The sequence below is a fragment of the Aedes albopictus genome, chromosome 3 (genome assembly GCF_035046485.1).
Source record: "Aedes albopictus strain Foshan chromosome 3, AalbF5, whole genome shotgun sequence".
Taxonomy (NCBI): Eukaryota; Metazoa; Arthropoda; class Insecta; order Diptera; family Culicidae; genus Aedes; species Aedes albopictus.
In genome coordinates this window covers 119,441,231-119,459,120 of record NC_085138.1, presented here as the reverse complement: position 1 = coordinate 119,459,120, position 17,890 = coordinate 119,441,231, and the positions used below count along the sequence as shown (strand labels likewise).

The following is a 17,890-nucleotide window of genomic DNA, read 5'->3' as shown; positions in this document are numbered from 1 at the left end:
AATACGGGGCATTATCTTGGATACTCTGGTGGACTTCGAACATATTTCCCATACCAAATACACTTATTTTACATAGTTTTAGAGCTCAAAATTCCTTTAAACAGCCGCCATCTTCTGTTCAAGGTTGACACGATCAAATTCTTATTTTGCCATTCAACGTTGACCCATCCTGCTATAAATTTACACCTTAGGAATCTGAAATGGTGCGATTTGATGAAATCGCTTTAGTTTTGTCTATATTTTATTCTCTTTCATATATGAGAACTTAGACCTATTCGTCACTGTTGTTCATGCCGAATGTTTATCAGGCCATTAAACAAAGCCACGATTTGATTTTTCACATGAACGTTGGTTCTGCTAACAACAGCTAGTCTTATGTGATTTAAAGCTATTTTCTTGTTAACCGTTTATTGGATTATCAAAAAATCTGCGATCTGATGTGTCGTATGTATGGGTTTGGTTCATTTTTATATATGGCAATTTTCGGTGGGATACCCGGATCTGATTCCATGACACTAACGGTTGTCCCAATTCTGGTCTGAGATTATTTTATTGCTAATTCTTCACCTTTACCCAACCACCGCGATTTGATACATCGCATGTATGGGTTTGATTCACCTTTACTTTTAACTATAGATAGTAGAGTAAACATAGATCCGCGGACACCGCTGACTAAAATGTTTCAAGCGTGTAAGTAGTAATTTTCAAGAGTGTGACGGTTGAATATGACGTCATGCGCTCCATTGATGTTGTCCAAATCGTGACGTCATGCTCGTTTGGATACAGATTTTGACATTCATCAACACGGATCTATGTTTACTCTACTATCTATACTTTTAACCACTTTCGAAGCCACAGCCGAACCCGCAACACTACCGGGAATCTAATGTGGTCTGACCCTATTTTTCCATCAGGTTGTCGTGGTTTGATGTACCGCATCCATGGTTTTGGTTAAATTTTACATTTTACTACCTGGATCTGATTCCGAGTAACTACCGGCTGAACCAAATATGGTCTGACGCTATTATCTTATTAACTGTTCATCGGTTAACCAATAACGCTGCAAATTGAAGGTATCACATGCAGGGTTTGACCATTTCGACGGGACTCTCGGAACCAATTCCGGAACACTACCAGTTGTCTCTAGTGTAATCTAAGGCTATTTTCTTGCTAACTGTTTATCAGGTTATCGCAAAAGCCACGATTTGATGTGTCACATACCTGGATTTGATTTACTTTTACATTTGGCCTCTTTGGGCCACTCAAAACCGATTCCGAAACACTTGCTGGCCGTTCATTAGGTAATCGATAAAACCGCTATTTGATGTGACGCATGTATGGGTATGTGTTTCTCTTTCAGATTTGACCACTTCTGCGGGAGCCCCGGAACCGGTTCCGGAACACTACTGGTTCAGATATGGTCTGAGATGATTTTCCTGCTCATTGTCCATCAGGTCATCGAAAATGCCGGGGTTTGATGTGTCGCATGCATGGGTTTGGTTCAATTGTATATTTGGCCACTTCCAGCGGTGTGCTTAGTACCGGTTCCGGAACACTACCGGTTCAGATATGGTCTGAGACTATTTTCCTGCTTACCGCTCATCAGGTTATCGAAAATGCCGTGGATTGATGTGTCGCATGCATGGGTTTGATTCACTTGTATATTTGGCCATTTCCGGCGAGACACCCGGAACCGGTTCCGGAACATTACCGGTTCAGATATGATCTGAGACTATTTTCCTACTTACCGCTCATCAGGTTATCGAAAATGCCGTGGTTTGATGTGTCGCATGCATGGGTTTGGTTCAATTGTATATTTGGCCACTTCCAGCGGTGTGCCTAGAACCGGTTCCGGAACACTACCGGTTCAGATATGGTCTGAGACTATTTTCCTGCTTACCGCTCATCAGTTTATTGAAAATGCCGTGGTTTGATATGTCGCATGCATAGGTTTGATGCATTTTCATATCTGGTCCCTTCCTGAGGTACCGTTCCGGAACACCTAAATGGCCATATCTCCGGAACGGCTGGACCGATCCGAACCATTTTCAATAGGAAACAATGGGACCAGATTCCGCGTCGAATGAACCGTCGGTCATTGAAATCGGATGAGGTTTACTGCCAAAAAGTGATGTGAGTTTTTTTTGTACACACTCACACATACGCACACACACACGCACACACATACACACACACACACACATACACACACACAGACATCACCTCAATTCGTCGAGCTGAGTTGATTGGTATATATGACTCGACCCTCCGGGGCTTCTATCAAAAAGTCATTTTTGGAGTGAACATATAGCCTTTCCGGTACACTTAGTGTACGAGAAAGGCAAAAACGATGGAACAGGGAAATGGACAGGTAAAGAAATAGGATCGTCATACACGCATAACCGTACAACAATGGGTTCAAACAGCGCCCTGAAAAGGGCACTGTAATAACGCATAAAACGTAAAGAGAGCCTATAGCTCTTTTCCACAGCGGGTCAAGAACAACATTACATCCTGAAGATGCAGGTTTCTGAAGTCATTTTCTCTTAATAAGTGTTTACCAAGTGGAGCGGACCTGGTGTGATGGTTAGAACACTTGACTATCACGCCGAGGACCTGGGATCGAATCCCACTCTCGACAAACTCGCAAAATGTGAATTCTTCCTTCGGAAGGGAAGTAAAGCGTGGGTCCCGAGCAAGGTTGCGACCATTCATTTTCAAAGATTTACATTCATTTGCTATTATCTCAGTTCAGAAGCATGCTATCGAAAAACAATGTATGGATGAATTTACCCTTGTAGTTTTATCTGAAAGTTTGCTGAATAACATTGGGGTCGCACACGCATACCAAAGTCGTGAGCGAGCTGTGAAGGCAACTTTCCACAGCGTGAATGTAATAACTATCGGATTATAGCTCGAATCGAACCGGAATTTTACCGCATTGTTTCCTATTGAAAATGGTTCGGATCGGTCCAGCCGTTCCGGAGTTATGGCCATTTAGGTGATAAGGATCGGTACCCTTGGGAGGGGCCAGACATGAAAATGCAACAAACCCATGCATGCGGCACATCAAACAGCGGCATTTCCGATAATCTAATGAATGGTTAGCAGGAAAACAGTATCAGACCATATCTGAACCGGTAGAGTTCCGGAACCGGTTCCGGGGGGGGGGGAGGGGTCCCGACGGAAGTGGCCGAATATAAAAGAGAACCAAACCCATGCATGCGACACATCAAACAGCGGCATTTGCGATAACCTGATGAATGGTTAGCAGGATACAGTATCAGACCATATATGAACCGGTAGTGTTCCGGAACCGGTTCCGGGGGTCCCGCCGGAAGTGTCCAGATAGAAAAGTGAACCAAACCCACGCATGCGACATATCAAATCACGGCTTTTCCAATACCCTGATGGCCGGTTATTAAGAAAGTAGGCTCAGACCACATTGAAGACTGCCAGTTGTATTGCGGAACCAGCTCCATATGTCTCGTCGGAAATCGCCTTATATGAAAGTGAACCAAACCCATGCATACGACACATCAGAGCGCGGCTTTTTCGGTAACCTGATGAACGGTTAGCAAAAAAGTAGTCGCAGACTAAATTTGGGACAACAGGTCCTGTCCGGGAACCGATTTAGGGTGTCTCATCATAAGTGGTAAAATATAAAAGTGAACCGAATCTTTGCATGCGACACACCAAATCGCGCCTTTTTCAATAACCTAATTGACAGTTTGTCAGCAAGAAGTCTCAGACGCACATTTGTTGAAGAACAGGTAACGAGTGACCCACCGAAAATGGTAAAATATAGAAGTAAACTAAAATCATGCTATTTTACCCTCGAGCAGTCGCGTCTTCAGCCACCCTCAGCGACACTACGCACACGCTTTGTACTACAAGCTTTTTTCATGGTGGTATACTCAGTACACGACGCGACCGCTCCCGGGTTAAGTATAGGAAAAGCCCGTACGAAGAGGGGAGGGGGAGCTTCGAAAATTCCCAATTTCAGCGTGACGTACCTAATGGATGCTCCCCATGTAACACATCGATTCGCGGCTTTTTAGGCAGCCTGATAACCAGTTGACAAGAAAATAGCCATATACCATATTTGGGACAACCAGTAGTGTCATGAAATCGGTTCCTGATATCCGCCAGAAATGATCAAACGTGGAATTGAACCAAACCCTCTCTCTCTCTCTTCTTGGCGTAACGTCCTCATTGGGACAAAGCCTGCTTCTCAGCTTAGTGTTCTATGAGCACTTCCACAGTTATTAACTGAGAGCTTCCTCTGCCAATGACCATTTTGCATGCGTATATCGTGTGGCAGGCACGAAGATACTCTATGCCCAAGGGAGTCAAGGAAATTTGCTTTACGAAAAGATCCTGGACCGACCGGGAATCGAACCCGTCACCCTCAGCATGGTCATGCTGAATACCCGTGCGTTTACCGCCTCGGCTATATGAACCAAACCCATGCATCATAGATATAGAAGACTCGGAACATTTGTTATGCCATTGTCCGGCAATTGTAACTAATAGAATTAGGTTCTTCGACAAAGGGCTAATAGAACCTTTTGATGTTTGGAGAACAAACCCAAATACGGTGGTTCAATTCATTCGAAGTGTGGCACCGTGTTGGGATACCGCTTCTGGTCAAAGTCTGGTTATTACCAATACCAATGGTGATACGTCGACTTGACAAAGCTAAACAAAAATGGGGCATATGTCACAATAGATCTATCACCTGGTTGCAGTGACTTAGATACCCAACAAGGAAAAAAAAAAACCATGCGTGTGGTACATCAAATAGTGGAATTATGAAAGTGAACAAAACCAATGTTAGCGATAAATCAAATCTTGACTTTTCTTAAAGCCTGGTGAACGGTGGGTAAGATTAAAAGTGAAGAAATGGTCAGTCTTCATATATGCAAGAGAATAAAATTGTGACCAACGCAATCTCATCAAATCACACCATTTCAAATTCCTGTGGTGTTAATATAAAGTAGGATGGATAACCCAAGTAACACAACTTGTTACAATACTGTATATATTACATGATTCATACAAACGTCCATGTTTTGTTTTGAATATGAAAAACTTATTTTCGTACACTTATATCACCGAAAAAGCGCAAAAAATGGCGGCTTATAAAACATCTTTGATGTTACTAAAGATGTTTTTCAATACATTCTTATAACATAACATAAAGTATCGAATATGTTCTCAGCAACATCGTAAGAACTTACTTTTTGCCAGCAGGAAATTATTCTTTGTCAATCACATACTGTGGAAATAAATGTGACATGTGATATTTGGTAATGGCTCAAAATAATTGTCAAGCCTTACATTTCATTTGTAATTTACCATTACGATGTTTGGTCACTATGACTTAAATACATGTGCCACTCAAAATTTATGGTGAAATAAACACATTCACTCTTCATGAATTAATTCGCCTCCCATCAGATTGAAAACAAGAAGGAAGGTTTTTGTCATTTCTATGGTTTTGTGAGATTTTCGAGTACATTTTCAGGTATGCAACATGGTGGATTCTTGACACAGTACCGTCAAAAAGTTTTAGAATGCTATTTTCAATTATAACGTATTAATAATGTGATTTTACACTGTAGAATTTGTATTCATTATCATTATGGCAACTATATTATTACATTGAATCTTAAAATTTTCCCAGATATATAATTATTCGGAGAAAAACTTGTGATGAACAAACTGCCATCTATATATATAAAAATGCAGTGGCATACGTGGGACCGCGCATAACTTGCGAACGGATGGTCCGATTTGGATCGTCTAAGTTTTGTTCTGTTAGTTTTCACCCAAGGAAGGTTTATGAGGCCAAAAACATGGGAAAATTGCGAGTTTTTGAAAATCGGGTTTTCATACATTTTGAACGGGGACTTGGGCGCTTGGCTAAAGACTTGAAACGTCAAAAAACGCAGTAGGCAAGACAAAGTTTGCCGGGGACAGCTAGTACATTCATAAAATCGTTAGTTGTCAAATCTTTTAGCAGGCACTGTAATTTATCTGGCCTGATAGGAAAGTGTTCAAAGCATTGAAAAAACGTTCAAACTACAATTTTTGTACATCTCAATAACATGTTTGTCGAGTACTACTTGAATCGATTGAATACATTAAAAAAACATCTTGGCAACGTACTTGCAACATCCATTTTAAAATAGCATACAACGATGTGATTTTTGGTTTTTGATACCTGTTTTGAACATCAGTGCAACAATAACAAAGTTAGAGTGCAGCTCGTGGCATCAATCTGAATAAATTCGTGTCTAATTTTGCGGTATCAAAAATTGTGTTCTAAGTTAGTTTTAGTCGCCACGTAAGTACTCAAAGTGTCCGCACAAAGGGAAATATGAGTTTCGGGTGCTATTATAGTTAAGTTTCGGTTTAGTTTTATGTGCATAAGATGTTTCATAAATTTAAGTGAGTGAGGGGAGACAGTGATCTGATAAACTTATACATAGCCGTATTGAATACATAAAAATAGCGTAATCGTAACATACTTGAGCCTAAAGGTTATATCTATGTGCTGATGATGTTTTACACATCATCTTGAATTGAAAGAAGACAACGAAACACAAATCAAGTTTAATCAACGTTATATTTACGTAGCTGTAACGTGTGGTGAGGTTGATAAGATTTTTCAGTGACTTGTTAATGCCAAACATAGTTTAAACCTGATTTCAACATAAGATGTGTACAGATACGATTAAAGTACTATATTAAAACATCTTTTTCAGATTTCATTTTCAAAGATGTCTTCTGTGTTACTTGGGAAACGTGTTATGGGAAAATTATAATTTGTTCGCATCAACACTGAATAAAGTTTTTCCAATCTCCTTTTGCGTCTAAAATTACTGTGCACAATTTGGTCCATAAGGAGTTCAAATTTTACATGAATCGTATTAAGCGTATAAGTGTTCTCAGGAATAGCTAATATCGACGTAAAGATCATGAATACATATTCGACGAGAAAGGCACTATCACCACTAGGTGGATTAATCTAGGTTTTTTTCGGAAAGCAAGCGGTGATGAATGTTGTGCTGCGTTAGGTTTATTGGGCTGGGGTAACTGTTTGCTAGCAGTGGATGCTGCCGCTTCGGAGCATCTTTGTTTCGGGTGATCGTTTCCTCCACAGTTTCGACAAGTCCGTGTTTGAGCGAAATAGGAAACATACAGGGGATAGACAAAATGATCGGGACAGGCAAAATGTTGTCTTCTCAAAAAATATTCAAATAGCTGTAACTTTTCGAAAAGTTCATCAAATATTCTAAATTTTTTACTGGAAGTGAATCAACTAGTTGTGTATCAGTGGACAAAATTTGAAAAAGATCGTGCTATTCTGCACGAAGTTATAAAGATTCTATAAAAATGTATATTTATCCGATAGCCAACTTTGAGCTGTTATATCTCCGGATTCAATGAACCGAATGCAATGAAATTTTGACCATTTACGACTTATATAATGAGCTCTGAAAAGCGACTGACTCAACGTGAAATTATTCACAAGAGAAAAAGTTATAGCGATTTCATTGATTTTATGTTTTTTTAGTAAATTGGTCCATTTTTTAATATGCATCCCATTACTTTTTCAATGAATTGCCGGCTATGTTGTTACTTTTGTCAAAACATATTTATATTCAAGACAATTAGAGGGAATGTAAATGAACTATAATTAGCATATTAAATTTTGAAACGATGTTGAAATTTTAGAAAATTTGGTGATTTATTAAAAAAATAATCTAATCGTTATAATTTTCTTCTGTGTTAAGAATTTTAAGTTAAGTCAATAGTTTTTCAAAGCTCATTATATAAGTCATGTATGGTCAAAATTTCATTGCATTCAGTTCATTGAATCCGGAGATATAACAGCTCAAAGTTGGCTATCGGATAAATATACCTTTTTCTAGAATCTTTATAACTTCGTGCAGAATAGCCCGATCTTTTCCAAATTTTGTCCACTGATACACAACTAGTTGATCCACTTTCAGTAAAAATTTGAGAATATTTGATGCACTTTTCGAAAAGCCACAGCTATTTGAATATTTTTTGAGAAGGGAAAATTTTGCCTGTCCCGATCATTTTGTCAATCCCCTGTACGTTGTTTCCTCCGACACAGTAATGTATGAAGGAATGGGTTGAGTCAGCCTCATACGTATGACACGTACGCCGTTGCTGAGGCCTTGGAAGTAACTTCTCCAGACGTCGTTTCGTTAGGAAATCACTTCGCCATACTGTTGCATATGACTAATGATTGCATGAGCATCGATCTCCTCCGGAAGGTCGTGCAGACGGATGTCAACAGCGTAGCTATCCACGTGTATCGGCAATGGAACTGCGAGCCGTTCCCCTCCACAGGTCAGAAAATGTTTAAGATGGTGATTTGACGCCATTCTGGCATCCAACTCTTCACTATGCATGGTCATGTACGGGGCTACGACCACACTATTATCTGGCCGAAGCACGCAGACGATCGTGAGCCCTAGCATCAACTCTCCTCGTCTCGCCTAGAGTCGTTTTGCCACGGAGTAGTGGCACCCGTCACTCGTCTACCGAAGAGTGGCTTCGTTGTGGACGCCATCCGTAACACTTTCCACCAGCATCGGACTTTCGTGGAGTAACCAGGTCGATCGTCGTCGGTCGTTACCGCGGTGACAAGAGTAGGGGAAGGTGGGGTAATATGCACCCCCTAAGCAAACGTGGCGCTATAGCTAAGATTAAGATGATTTTATGGGTGTCTTGCGTTTTGAAAGTTAGTTTACCTATTTGACTAAGAGATGCCAACTTTTAGTCCGCGTGATATCAATTTTACCGAATCAAATTAACAATTTAAAAAAGTGTTACGTTTTGGGTGCTGAAAAGCTGTTGGGGGCAAAACGCACCTTGAGTTTATCTGGCATTTTCCGCTTTGAATTCTTAAGAAATACCAGGCGGCTCCATCCTACTGTTTACGGCAGCAAATGGAAGGAGTAGGAGGCGGATGGTAGTTAATAGGTTGATTCCATATAATCAGCGCGCAATTGCTTAAATTGTGTGCGCTTCAAATTAGACAATCTTTCCAAATGTGGAAAATCATCGTTTTCCACGCTTTTCATTCGAATATTCTTTGCGTTCTTGGGCTTGTGCGGGTCAGTTTAACGTCTAGTTTGCTTGCATCGAATGGAACTTCTCAAATATAATGAAATAGCGTGAGGGCGTTTTGCCCCGGGGGTGCGTATTACCCCAGGTTACCCTACCCCAAGAAGATTACGGATAGGTATCAAAACGTCATGAAACTGTCAATTCCGAAAAGCTGACACACACCATCACACAACACGAGTAGGGACCTTTTATTGTGAAAAGCAGGGGAAGAAAACAGAGTAGGAGTAGGAAGACTCACGTACAGAACAAAACAGAGGGTGGTGACGTCACGAGCAGGGACTGAGTGAGCATCGAGAAGATCGGTACCGTAGGCTAGCGAATTGCTCCGGGAGAACTCTCGATGGTTAATTAGTAAGTAGCTGGCTCTTGCAGGATATAGAATAGGGGAATGTATCTCTTTTATTCTTGAAAAAATTACGAATACGAAATTAAAAACAATTATTAAGCTGACTTTTTTCTATTTTGATTTTAAACGGGTAGATATTTGAATGAATTTTAAGCTTTTCTCTATGCAACATAACAATGAAGATATTTCTTTGGATGAACGAATAGAAAACGGAATAGCGGGAATTAATTGTGCGAGAATTTGGGAAATAGAGAACAGAATCGTGGGAATTGTTTCTGATGGGAGTTTTGGGAAATACAAGAAGAAGGATCCTGTTTTGGACAAAGTCATAGCTAGCTGGTCACAGTTGATTGGAAGTCAACTGGCAGACGACTTCATCGTCTGGCGCAATAGCCAAGGACTTAAGGACCTCTAGCAGGATCCTCCCATTTTACCTGATCAGTCACATTGATTTCAGAATCAAATAGACGAAAAGGTCGAACGTCATTAAGGTTTCGCCTTTCTGTGAAAAGAACAATAGATGTTTTACTCGGATTTACGGAAACGCCATATAGGCGAAACCACCCCTCGATTACCAGCAGACCCAACGATACCTTCCCTACTAACAAGCATTCCTGCCTGCAGTCTTTGGTGGAGTCGCAGCGTTAAATGCGGTCCTTCACTTTTAACAAAGGTTAGTGCTAATAATCTTTCCCTTTTCTAACCCGACTGCAAAGATGTAGCCGGTGCCGTTATTGTAAAAACAGTTAAAGAGAGACTCTGAAGGTTGCACAGTGAGAATGGTAAACTACTTTCAGTGAATTGGTTCGGGTCAACCACGGAGTGGCAACCATATGTATATATGCGCGTGCAGTCAGTCTAAGCTAAACTTTTGTAAACTTTTATTTTAATACGGATTCATAATCAGTGAACGCACCGATAAAATATCAAATTTGTGAACTCACGCATGAATGAACTAGCGCACGAGTTCAATAATTTGGCGTTTTGGCTGTGCCGTGTTCATGAAAAATGAACTTATCTCCATGGTCACCAAACAAGACGGGTCTGCTCAAAAGACAAACGAGTGAACATGTGCATAGATCCATAGAGTTTTGCATAGAAATTTATCCTTAATTTTCTCCCCGAGAGAGAAAAAGCGGCAAAGAATGGAAATCAAAACAAACCAACCGTTTCGCATTGCCCGTGTAGTTGCCGGCTTAGAATAGCACTACGGACCACCTGTACCGGGGGCAAAAGTCCAGGTAATCACAATCCAAGCCCAAGCTGTCAGGTGACCCGTGCTGTGGGATGAATGGTTGAGGGGGTTCAAAAGATGATCGATCTTTAACGGAGCCCGTAGCGTGGGTAGATCACCTTTTTGGGTTGCGTTGCGGCGAAAGATCTACAAAACTGAACCCTAGCCTAACTGCTTCCAACTATGCAACAGCATATTTTAGTAATTAAAGGAAAAAAATTGGTCCTTATTACATTTCATATTCCAAAGTGAAAGGATTAGTATTCCTAATATTTTATTTTCGTTGTACACTGGTTTATGGCAGTAAGGACTAGGGTTCCGATGCATGGTCAATATCGGTATCATTTCTTGACTTTTTCGTTAAGGGATATGATTTTGACTGAAAAAGGAGCGTGCTAAGGCGGAACCTATCAATCAGAATCCTTCCTTCCAATTAAGTTGAAAATGACTACTGTTACAAAACCGAATACTTTAATACTACTCAATAGTACGACATGCACTAAACAAAGGATACGGGATATATCACAATAGATCGAATATGGGTCGCAGTGGTTATGCCCCGAACAGAAAAAAAAAACAGTTTCGCATTTCATGAAGCAAACATTTAGAAATTTGTTGCATGCATCGGGTGGAATTTGCTATGCAATATTCAATATGATTGTGGTATCCATCGTTAGATTCACTGACCTTGTTCACAAAATAAAACATGAACAGTTATGTTACTGCAGAGTTGTTAGCGATGTCGACAATTCCGTAGTGTTGTTTTTATTTTTATTTTTCATACACTTTCAAATAGGGGGATTAGGGGCATAATGGACACCCTAAGCAAATGAGTATGTTGGGCCTGTATAACAGACAAAATCTTAACATATTATCAGTGTAAGCCAACTGAACTGAACTGAACTTTAACTTGTTTCCTACGTATTTCAATCATTTACAGCTGGTAGAATTTCATTATTGTAAAGAAATAATGAATTGAAAACCGTGTGTTTTTTGGGGCTGGCAGGAAAGTTACGGGGCGAAATGGACACCCATCGGGGCATAATGGACACCCCTGCATATTTTATGCTGTATCTTTGAGAATATCGACCAGTTAAGTAATTTGCCAACGGAGAACAATGCCACAGATATAATACTCCATCTTAGACGAGTTTACACAACTGCAAAGTTAATTAAATAAATTTTAGGTAAAAATAATCGCATTGAATATTTTCAAACTCTCTAAAACGCCTAACAGTATGCAACGCGCGTACATCCATTCATAATTGCCAGTGTTCATTTCGCCCCGAATAGACTACAACATTGAAATTGCTATTTTCAGTGTGTTCTGATCAAAAATATAATAGTTCATCCTTTGCTAAATCTACGTATACATGTAGATAAGCTAACAATTCACTTGTTTGTATGGTGGACACACTCAATCACTCGTAATACCTTATTTGCTGCTGGTTCGAAATTATAAGAAATCCACCATATGAAAAACATACTTCAATTTCAATGATATTTTGGTTATTTTGAAGAAATATAAATGGTAGTTTTGAAAAATCGAACAATGACTTGTTCCTTTACACTTATGCATTGAAAGTTTTACATAAAAGTCAACGGTTTCAGCAAAAACAGGGGTGTCCATTTCGCCCCGGGTGTCCATTATGCCCCTAATCCCCCTATTGTGTTTCAAACTTGGCAACACGCTACAATACAGATGCAATAAGGCTAGTAGTACACAGGGCCAAATATTTGACAAGGAAAGAACTCAAGAAACAACATCAGTTTGACACTAATGAAAATTTGATCGAGTCAAACAAGATGTTTGAGCATTGGTTTCTTTTCGGACAAATATTTGACCCTGTGTACTAGCAGCTTAATGTACTTTTCACTTATTTTTTGGTTTCATATCCATTGACTGCAGCATCAGTGTTAGAAGTGAGTAAACCGATTTCATCATAGTTGTAAACGTTGGCAAACTTAAGCTGAACATGCCTCCAGCCCGAATGGTTATGCCTTTGCCAACCTGTTGGTGAAGAATCACAGCGTTCTGATAGATACTAGAGCAATAAGGTCGGTCCAGTGAGTGATCTTTGATCACCGAGTTCAGCCAGTCGCAAACGTAGACCAAATAGTTGATTCGATTATTCTGGAAGAATGCGGAACATTATTTCAAATTCTTCTATGCAACGGTACATTTACCTCAATTGCTAAGTTGTTGAACATCGTACAGCATAAATACGTTTCCGAAATGTACTGCAACGCCAAAAGTAGCAAAGGCATATGCCCCAACGAAGGTTCCATGAGAAACAGAAATATGTTGAAGGTTATAATCAGCGTACTCGAGCAAAGAAGTATGAAAAAGTTCATGCTGGAAATGTTTCGTAGTAGTGACAGTTTCCTACAAATTTGAGGAAAAACATTTTTAACAGAAGAGTATCAACTTCTAGTTTGTCCTACTATTACCTAACGAAAGTCATATGATGAACCAAAGCAATTTTGAACTCATTGTCCAAATCAATCCAAAAAGTGTTTCTGCACATACTTGACATTTCATTGAGTACAAAACAATCGAAGGCATATTTGGCAACCACTTTTTCGAGTATATCCTCAAACTGCCCCACAATAATAGTCAGCTCGGTATGCAATATGCTCAACAGCGAAATAAACTGTGTGGGACTATACCACAACGTGTAACACCACGGAATAAACAGCATTGAAAAGCAAAAGTTTAGCTTCTCCTTCGTCGTATCAGACAATCCGTCGATGAGGTAAGGAATTTTGAAAACATCTTCTTGTAGTCCAGTGGTGCACGCCCAGGTGAAACTGTTCATCGTAGTTATGATGTGGAACCATGCTACATAGCGGTTAACCTTCAAATATTTACTCTTGCGCAGCGCAAAAGCATCAGGATCCGTTCGGCGGCAAGATTTTGAGTTGACGTATTGTTTCAATTCCAGCATGGCATCGCGATGGTACGCCAAACTGAGTCCTCGCAGAACGGCAATAGTCAGCACGAATATTAAATTTCCGATACTGGTAACTTCTTCAACATTCATTGGAGATTTGCCGAAACATCGCACCAGTTGAATTGCGAAGCAAATATACTGGAACGCGTGGGAAATGCTCAGGAATGCCCATATTACTCTGAGGCTTAATCGGTCAGTCAACGGTGGTCGCTGTTCTGAAAAAGAATTTATGAATAAAAAGCTACGATAGTTTTATTCAATAAGTTTACGAATTTTAATGTCAACTTATCATACCAAACAGCAAACATATAGAGTCCGCTAACTGGAAATAGTCCGAATCAATATTAAACTCTCGGTCATTCTTCCAGAAACGTTTGACTTTCTCCATGAGGCACTAGTGAGAAAATGAAATGGTAATTGCAGGATGCATTAGAATTATATCTGCACCAGCCCGCGTTATAATTGAGTTACATTATGAATAATATATTTCTGATCGTTATTTATTAGTGTACACAATGCTGATCGATTTATTTGTACCGTTCATTTTTACTTTCCGGACATACTGAAACTTTGAACGAAGCTTCCGCTTAATTTTGGATGTTTAAGGAAATGTCCATATCGAACTAATTACCAATTTTTGTTATAAAGTAATTTATGTGGCTAATTATTTGGCATTTTTTCTGTGGTTGACACAAGCATTGGAGTTAGCTAATTTCTAATTTAATACTACACTGAGCTTTCAATCGTTCGCAAAAAGCCTTCGTACAGTAATTGGTATCAATAAAGTTCCAATGTGGATTCTCTGGAAAGTTTCCCACAGGTGTTCTCCCTGATTAAATTATCGCATAACTGGTTCAAGCATACGGAACACCCATAAAATAATGGTCAATTATACGTAGAACCACAATGCAGTTAGAGAAATTTTGTAAATGCTGTGATTTTACTTGGAACTCAGTGAAATGATTAACACTTCTGAACTTCTGAATTTTTCATGATTGTTCAGTTCAATGGAAAATTACCATCAAGCCATTCAGTAGACATATTTGGGGTTTGAGGAAATAATATCAAAAACGGGGTTCAGGAGTGATTCGAGACCAGAGGGGATCTCAGGAGCGATTAACCCGACTTATTTTATTAATCGATAAATTGAAATTAAATTAAAATTAAAAATTAAAATTAAAATTGTTCATACACTCCTCTCAAAATTCATTCAGAAATTCTTCCAAGGACTTTCCCAGAATTTTTCTTGGAGATTTCTACCGGAATTCCATACGAAATTCCTCACGGGCTTTCATCAAGGATTTCTCCCGCGATTACTTTAGAGATTTCTCTCAAGATTGATTAGTAAATTTTTCCAGGAATTCTATTATGAATTTCTTCCGGTAGTTTTTCCTGGGAGTTCTTTGGAGATAGTTTTCGGGGTTTCTTTATTGATGCTTCCCGAGTTTTATTCAGATATTGCTCCTGGAATTTCTTCATGTATTTTTGTATCAAGGATTCATCCAACAACTCTTTCTGTTATTCTTTCTGTTATTACTAGAAATTTCCACCAAGATTCTTGTGAAGATTCCTCCTGGGATATCTTCAGGAAAATCTTACGGGATTCCATCAGAAATATTTTCCAGCATTCTCTCGCATTTTTTTTTCTTGAGAGTCCTTCATTTCTTTCCAGGATACCCTTTGGGATTAACACGGAATTCTTTCACGGATAATTGCCAAGATCGATCCACGATTATTACTGGATTTTCTGCGATTTTTTATGAATTTCTGCTTAAACTACATTATTGATTTTTTTCAGTTTTGTTTAGAGATTCCTCTCGAGATTCATTGAGGAATTATTCCAAGGGTTTTCCCGAGATTCCTTCAGGGATCTCTTCCGGAATTCTTTCTGAGATTCCTTTATTAACTTCTTCCGACATTCCTTGTAGCGTCCATTCTTTGGTTTTTTTCGTGATCTTTCTTTCCTTTAGAAATAGATCCCGGTATGTGTTTGGGGATTTCTCCTGGGATTCCTTCAGGGATTCCTCCTGATTTTTGTTTTTTTTTTAGAAATTACTTTCGCGATTCCTCCACTCATTTTATCCGAGATTTCTACATTAGTTCCTCTTGGAATTCCTTTATATATTAACACTTATGCTACAATTTTCATGCTGCTATTTGACAGCTAATGGCGATGGTGTGAGTTTCATTAGCACACTGGGCGCGGTACGGGTCAACACTAATTATATAAACTAGATAGACAATTTCATTTCGTCTTAATTCAGGTAAGTATTTAACAGTATCTTACATTGAGTCCTTCCGAAATACCTTTATTGATTCTGTCGGGTTTCCTTTAGGGATCCTCCTAATATGCATTAAATTATTCTTTGCAGGGCTCCCCCGGGACACATACCCAAGTCTTGGGATTCTATCAGGAATTAGTAAAAGTATTTCTCTCAAGATTCATTAAGGAATTCCTTCGAGGATTTCTCCTTGAATATATCATGTTAAGGGAGCAAAAGGGGCATGAGCATGAGAATGAGATGACCGTACAATTCGTAGTTGCTACTCCGTTACTGACCAGAAAAGTCAACATTGCACAGGGAACCAAAAGGAAGGGGCTTGGGTGTAACTTTCCATCCTCAATGTGCAATTTTGAAAACTCAAAACTTTGTATTGTCAGTACCGGCGCCGGCCACGTCCTTACGGTCACCGGGAAGGGAAGGAATGTTAGTGTGACACCCGTTGCTACTAGAGACCGTGTGTACCTCCGCATCCCCAAGGTTGTCACAGGAAGGAAGTTTGTTAGTGGGAGGTGATAGATAGTTACATATATCTGGATTCACATTGGTATGTGATGTGAGCTATGCAACCCTTTATATGATTTAGTCTTCCGGCAGCCGGCTGTCAGAAGAATACAATAATTTTATTGTATGTTTGTGTATTAAATTTAATTTTATACCAGGTATGGATAATATTTAAACCACGCTTATGTCGGATCAACTCGTAATGAAGCACGTTCTAAGCTTACCAAACCCTGATCCTGGAATGTTCCTGCATTTGAATTAACCAGGCTAGAAAATAGCAGGAACAAAATTTGATGTGGTAGATCTTACGCCGTAACGCACCATTCCAAGGTGATCTACCCACGTTACGGGTTCGTGTTAAGGGAGCAAAAGGGGCATATAAAAACACAGTGTGCTTGGGATGACATCGGATACAAAAAAATGCTCGTGTCAAAATGATGTGCAAAAAGTGAAAAACTAAGTACCTGCAAATTGAAGAAGAAAATAGAAAATTGCATATTATTACTAGAAAGAAGAGTATGTGTGTTTCTGTCAATTTCTCGAAGCAAAATACATAAACTCGGTAAAAAATCGTGGTTCCCGTTATTGATGTCCTATTGGGGAACTAAGCAAATTAAGTGTACTATTTTCCGGATGACTCCCGATCCGGCAAACATTTCAATCAACCAACTAGGATTGTTGCGTTCGATATTTTGTGCTCCAAAATAACGCATTTCATGAAACGAAGCTACGCTACGCCAAGAGAGGAAACGCTGGTGGACGTTAGTGCTATAAATTCTCAGGATTTCCTGGAAAACTGAAATCTTTCGTTTATGTTTTAACGCTCATAGGGGGATTAGGGGCATAATAGACACCCGGGGCGAAATGTACACCCCTGTTTCCACCGAAGCTGATGGCTTTTATGTTAAACTTTAAATGCATAAGCGTAAATAAACAAGTCAATGTTCTATTTTTCAAAAGGACCATTTATATTTCTCCAAATTAACCAAAATATCATTGAAATTGAAATATGTTTTTCATATGGGGAAATTCTTAAAATTTTGGAGCAGCAGCAAATAAGGTATTCCGAGTGTTTCAGTGTGTCCACCATAAAAACAAGTAAATTGTTACCTCATCTACATTAGATTAGCCCAAATACAAAAATGTCGAAAACTTCCACGGGGCACCTTCTAGAATCGTGCCTTTGGATGAGAAGAACAATCTGTGAAAGATTCAGCTCAATCGGTTAAAAAGGTTTGTATGGGATGTTCAGTCCAAATATATGGGAAATTGGATGACCTCCAGTCTCTCATACAACACGCCGGTTTGGCGATTTCGATTTGTATCAGAATTGAAAGAATGATAGTTTGATACCGTAAGGAACAACTTTGTAGAAGACCATATCATGATAAAACTT

At 39.4% G+C, this 17,890-nt stretch overlaps 2 protein-coding genes across 7 annotated transcripts in view; both read right to left on the bottom strand.

The window, feature by feature from the left end:
- Positions 1–17,890, bottom strand: part of LOC115263581 (GTPase-activating Rap/Ran-GAP domain-like protein 3) — a 598,953-nt gene that overhangs the window by 103,198 nt on the left and 477,865 nt on the right. The gene's annotated exons all lie outside the window — the stretch shown is intronic.
- LOC109409193 (uncharacterized) lies at positions 11,483–14,096 on the bottom strand. The gene is made up of 4 exons (XM_019682618.3): positions 14,003–14,096; positions 13,206–13,923; positions 12,942–13,140; positions 11,483–12,888 (listed from the first exon to the last, which is right to left on the bottom strand). The coding sequence occupies exons 1-4, from the start codon at positions 14,094–14,096 to the stop codon at positions 12,628–12,630; spliced, it is 1,272 nt and encodes a 423-aa protein (XP_019538163.3). The 3' UTR covers positions 11,483–12,627.

Coding starts and splice junctions, on each gene's coding strand:
- LOC109409193 (XM_019682618.3), bottom strand. CDS start 14,096: ATGGAGAAAGTCAAACGTTTCTGGAAGAATGACCGAGAGTTTAATATT. Junction 13,924..14,002: donor CTCTATATGTTTGCTGTTTG/GTATGATAAGTT, acceptor ATTCTTTTTCAG/AACAGCGACCACCGTTGACT. Junction 13,141..13,205: donor CATCATATGACTTTCGTTAG/GTAATAGTAGGA, acceptor TCAAATTTGTAG/GAAACTGTCACTACTACGAA.